The 6,000-nt window shown below is 43.3% G+C and overlaps 1 protein-coding gene across 1 annotated transcript in view; it reads left to right on the plus strand.

Moving 5' to 3' along the window:
* HIBADH (3-hydroxyisobutyrate dehydrogenase) overlaps positions 1 to 4,267 on the plus strand; it is a 108,572-nt gene extending 104,305 nt beyond the window's left edge. The window contains exons 7-8 of the mRNA XM_069960438.1: positions 934 to 1,090; positions 3,644 to 4,267. Coding sequence (XP_069816539.1) covers positions 934 to 1,090; positions 3,644 to 3,802 — 316 coding nt within the window. The 3' untranslated portion in view covers positions 3,803 to 4,267. The remainder of the gene's footprint in view (positions 1 to 933; positions 1,091 to 3,643) is intronic.
* The last annotated feature ends 1,733 nt before the right edge of the window (positions 4,268 to 6,000 follow it).

Below are 6,000 nucleotides of genomic sequence, written 5' to 3' on the forward strand. Positions count from 1 at the left end.
GTTGTCTGCCACATTTTTGAATACACAGAAACAGAAAATGTCTGGTAATGCAAAGTTTGTAGCCAAAATAATGATGTGAATGGGCCCTTAGGCAACATTAACACTTTCCGTGTTCCGCACGGAACACGGACATGGACTGCCTGTAATGGACTTCTCCCCGCGCCCGGGCAGCATCTGTGATAAGATGCTGGGAGTGGGAGAACTGTACAGATATGCGCCGCGCTGTAATGAATCAGCCGCGCGGTTGTGTCATTACAGCACGGCACATATCTGTACAGTTCCCCCACTCCCAGCATCTTATCACAGATGCTGCCCGGGCGGGGGAGAGTCCGTTACAGGCATTCCATGTCAGTGTTCCGTACGGAACATGTGAATGAAGCCTAACTGTTATCTTCTAGAATCATTGCTTTTAAGGGACAGTACCCCCAAAATATAGCATCATGTTGGGCACCATAGAGCAAGGCACAGAGTCTACAGGTGCTGTCGTACAGTATGTTTTTGAGTTTTTTAGGATGTTTTTTAATTTCATACATATAACCTTTACTTTTCATTTATTCTTACATATATTTATATTTTTTCAGTCCAATGCCATATTTCTAGGAAATTGCTCCAATGTTTGCTTTGGTTTCATTAATAGAAGAAACCCCTCATACATTTGCCGAAGATATTTAGCTATGTAATGAAAGCGCTCGGGTCATTGCATAGCATATGTGCTAAATCTCTAAATAGAAGCTGTAAACAAAGAAGCATAACATGATGATGGATTTATGCCTTTTAATTTATATTGGCTAGTCTATCTTTCATATCAATGCTCTACCATTTTTGGACACCTAATAAAGAGTGAAAAATGACATTGTATTGCTTGTGTGTAAAACAATTCATCCGTGTCTGGTTGCATTTGGACATTAATATGCTTTCCTTGACCCTTTATAGATTAGGGCTTGACCCAAAGCTGTTGGCCAAAATCCTGAACATGAGCTCTGGACGTTGTTGGTCAAGCGATACCTATAATCCTGTTCCTGGGGTGATGGAAGGCGTTCCCTCGGCCAATAATTACCAGGGTGGATTTGGAACAACTCTTATGGCAAAGGTAGATTATTATGCAGATTGCGGTGATACTTTGTTCCCCTGTATACAATTGACTATACTGGGTTTATTGTGTTTAGAGAATAATAAACTGTTTAATCAATTGAATGCTTTTGGGTGACCTTTCCATAGAGAGAGGTCTCCCCCCAAGAGAAGAGGTTATTCTTATGAATTGTGCCATCCATCAAATTGAATGGGAATTAAACAACTTTGCTACAATGCATAACACCATCTTTTCTTGTAGGTACATACTAGTAATTTACAGTGATTTGGTCATATATCTTTCCATGTTTTTCTCGTAAATTTTAAATGAACCATAAACTGCTTTTATCGTACATGTTTGAGTCCTGTATCACTTGTGCCATTCATCCTATACATAAAGTGATTGTGCATCATGTATCCATATAATACCTTTATGGCAGAATGGATCAAAGCTTGTATACGTGTAACCAAAAATGACATTTTTCTCATGTCTTTTTGTTAAGGTTTGTTCGCCAAAATAGTTTGTGTCCAGGGCCGGATTAAGGTTGGTGGAGGCCCCGGGCGACAATCCCCCACCCCCCCAAAAAAATAAATAAATAAACTATACCGGGATCTATACAGATGGCTGTTTACTGTAGGTGAATTAGCACAGACCCCTCCTCGCTCCTGGCTGTATGGGTCAGCATTAGAGATGAGTGAACCGGGTTCGGGTTCGAGTCGATACGAACCCGAAGGTTTGGTATTTGATTAGCTGGGGCTGCTGAGCTTGGATGAAGCTCTAAGGTTGTCTGGAAAACATGGATACAGCCAATGACTATATTCATGTTTTCCACATAGCCTTAGGGCTTTATCCAACTTCCGCAGCCACCGCTAATCAAATGCTGAAAGTTCTGGTTCGGATCGACTCGAGCATGCTCGAGGTTCGCTCATCTCTAGTCAGCATCCTCTTCTGTTATGCACATGGTCACTAGAGGCTGCAGTACAGGGGTAGATGCCAGGCCCTAGAGACAGGAGCAGAGGCGGGGGGGGTGGACTAAGTATCAGAGTGTATTCCCACATTGTGTTTGTGTTAACGCAATGTGAGAACACAGCACCTTCTGCGCGCTGTTGCCCACTGTGTTAGGGCCCTATTACATGGCCTGATATCCTGGGTAAGCAGCACCGTTCTGCTAGGGTTCGAACTGGTGGGGACCCCTAAGTGGTGGAGGCCTCGGGGCACGTTCCCCTGGTGCCCTCCCTTTAATCCGGCCCTGTTTGTGTCCATTGCTAGAATAGGCCGAATGAATATCTGTTTGTCCTTGATCTTGCCTGTATATAGTATATATCATTATACCATTAGAGATAAGTGAACTTGCTGAAAGTTCGGGTTCGCATGAACTCCAACAATCGCATTTGAATCCCGTTGCCTGGAGAAGGTGGATGCAACCAAAATTCAAATGCCAATCATTCTGGTTCTGCGAACTTGAACTTTCGGCAAGTTCGTTGATCACTACATACCAAAAATACTGAAAAAGTCCTGAAAAAGAAAATATAAAAAAATGTAATGTATTCATCCATTAGACATCTAATAAACATGTCATTACCTGTTCTTATAGCTTTTCATAAGATGGCCATTGAACAGTACCATAATATATGACAGTGAAAATTGGATGCCTTTTAAAAATTAGCATTTTTCAGATGTATATACTGGGATATGCTGTGTTTTTAGGTCTGTAAGGTTTAGTTCATAGCCCTGGCCTGTGCATGTGTAAATTGGCATCCTATTTTGAGAGGATGCAGACATATGCATGCTTCATATCGGCAAATTGTGATGTGAACCTACCCTTACTAAGGGCCAGTTCACACGGAGTAAAAGCGTCGGAACTCTCTGCAGCAGAGTTTCACCTGCCTCAGTGTCTTACAGTCTGTCTATGGGAGGGCTTGCGCGCCTTTGCTCTCTGCGCCTCTCCGCTCAAAGAATTGACATATCAGTTAGACAGACTGAGGCAGGCGTGATTCGAATTCCGCCACTTTTTCCGTGTGAACTGGCCCTAAAGGTAAATTGCCACCATCTGATATTGGAAGCTGATTTGCTTATGTGTACTCACATTAAGGGAGTGTTCACACTGAGTAAAACAGGCGGAATTCCGTGGCAGAATCCCACCTGTCTGAGTTTTCTGTAGCCCGTCTATGGGAGAGCGCGTGCTACTCCGCAGCCGCCGCCGCTCTCCGCTCGAAGAAGTGACATGCAACTCCGTTGAGCGGAGAGCTGCGGCAGCAGAGGAGCGAGTGCCCTCACTCACAGCAGGACACTGAGCACAGCGGGATTCTGCGGCAGAGAGATCCCGCGCGGAATTCTGCCGTATTTGCTCAGTGTGAACATACCCTAAAAGAGAACAGACTTCAGAACTTCACCCTTTAGACTCTTTCTGAGATGTGAAAACAATTTAGACTCAATGACAATAATTAACACTTCACATAAATCATACACTGACATTTTGGCCCATGCCCTTTAACTTTCTATTTCATGTAAGCTACTGTTTTGTGATGTTTTTTTTTAATTGAACATTGTCTAATAAATATTTTTTTATGATAGGATCTGGGTTTAGCCCAAGACTCTGCTACAAACACAAAGAGTCCAACCCCACTGGGATCCCTTTCACATCAGATATATCGACTAATGTGTGCCAAGGGCTATGCCCAGAAGGACTTCTCCTCCATCTTCCAATTTTTACGTGAAGAAGAAAATTTGTGAGCATAGCTGGTAAAGATAGACTTGTTTGGCGGGAAAACTGACTTGTAAAGTTTCAGGTATAAGGTATATGGCAAAGTGTAATCATTTAAGTGAAAAGAAACTCTTTGCAGAAGTGATGTCTTGAACACAGCCATCCCCTTGAATACTGTCTCAGTGGTAAAAGTGCATAGGCAATTTTTTTTAAATTGCTGTACAGTAAGGTTACAATACCTGCCCTAATGTCTACTCACTTCTTACTCAGTATTTAGAGTACTGAACTTTGGATCACAGTAGGGTTTTACATTTTTTATACAACTGTCAATGCATCATGTTGTATGTAGGGAATGATATGTATGTTTGTGATCTAATATATGTCTGTTACTATATGTTTTATTGGATGATGGTATTAAATATTTTTTTCTGGACTTTTCTGACAAAAAAATTATCATGTCTCCTTTAATAAACAAATATAACAAACTGTTTATGTCTTCTTTCATCACAAGCTGCTGTATTCAGCCCTGCAACAAAGAAAGAGTTAAAGATCATTTCCATGTATATTCGCTATATGAATTTTTTCAGACTTGTTTTTCAATAAATGTCCTTAAAGGCCCACGTGCACATTAAAGAAAATTTGTCCAAGCTTTTATGTGTATGGGGTGGACAGGAGAGAGTGATTGGCCTAGGAGGGGATATCTGACTGACAGCTATCAAAGTTGTATAGCCACCTTAAAGAGTACCTGTCAGTAAAAAAATTTTTGGGGACAAGTCAAAGGTTTTTATCATCCAGGGTCTTGACTGTTCAGACCCTGACCAATCAGTAGAACGAGCAGGGAGATGACCATGCTGCTGCACTCTCCTCTACCCGCTCTGTGTCTTAGATGGTCCCCATAAACTCACATTGAAAGTCTGTCTAGAATACATTCAAAGGAACACCATCACGAGTTTCTCAATGTCAGTGAATCTAGGAACATTTTTTCCTAGGAAGACAAATATGCAAAAAATACTGCGAATGGATACCTTGCTTGGGTATTTCCTAAGTCATGTAATTCTTGACTGTGGCTTGGTTGTTCCTTCCCAGTAGAAGTTCTGGCTAGCTCACTTATCTTGAGAAACAAGTGGTAGTGTCTCTGCAGTATTTTTGCATTTTTGTCTAGATTGTGACGCAAAGCTGAATGCATTGACTTCTCCTGGGTTGTTCTCCTGATCAGTCATGATCTGAACACTCAGACCCCGACTGATCAAAAGTTGTTTGTTTTTTTTTAACAATTGTGCCCATTTAAGACTGCTGAGGCCTCTTGTACAAAGCAAAGCCATGGGTGAGATAAAAAAGCCCCTACAGTTCTATATTCCACAGCCCTCTTGTTTGCCGAAGTATGGTGACTTATTCCACTCCCATTTTTCTGAAACATGTAAATGTGGTTTTGAAATGCTGTTTTGATGGTAAAAATCACACTACATGTGAATAGATTGACAATGACAGCGGAAGTTAGGTGAGGGATCTACCATATTTTTTGCTTTATATGATTTACTTTTCCCCCCCAAAGTGGTACGGCTCATAAAGCGAACATGCCTGTGCCAAATGCTGGCATGCCCCCCTTGCACCTCTCCATGGCTGACACCTGTGGCCTCCGATGCCGGCCGCGGCAAAGTCCAAAGAGCCATACCTCCCACCTCTTCCCCACCACGGGGACAGCGCCACTGGCCTGACCAGCCCAGGGAAGCCTCCTCCAGCGCTGGATGGCTCTGCTAGCTGATCCGTCAGCGGCTCTTGCCAAATTCAAAATGCTGCTGCTAAAACCTCTCAGGCCGCAGGGCACTGTCCCAGAAACCTCCCCCAGCGCTCTAGGATTCCTCCTTCTGCCCTCCTTCTGCCACTCCTCCTTCTCCCCGCTGCCCACCTGATAACAAAATTGCCCCAAGTATTCCTCAGGCCGCTGCCAATCAGTCTCTACCATCCAGCGCTGCCAACAGATCATTGCAGTGGGTGAGTGGACGTCCTGCAGCTGCTGTGATCTGTTGTTGGCTGCTGCTTGAGCTGACATTTGTATATCCTAGATCTGTTTTTCACTATGGAGTCCCTCCTCCTCTACCCTCCAACCCTCTAGCAAGCTACCCAGCACAAGTGCTGTTCTGGGAGTAGTAGTGCCAGGGAGTTAACCCTCAATGAGCTGTACCCCTTTACAGGTTAACTTCATGGCACCACAGTTCTCAGAACATCC

The sequence above is a fragment of the Dendropsophus ebraccatus genome, chromosome 2, assembly GCF_027789765.1.
Source record: "Dendropsophus ebraccatus isolate aDenEbr1 chromosome 2, aDenEbr1.pat, whole genome shotgun sequence".
Taxonomy (NCBI): domain Eukaryota; kingdom Metazoa; phylum Chordata; class Amphibia; order Anura; family Hylidae; genus Dendropsophus; species Dendropsophus ebraccatus.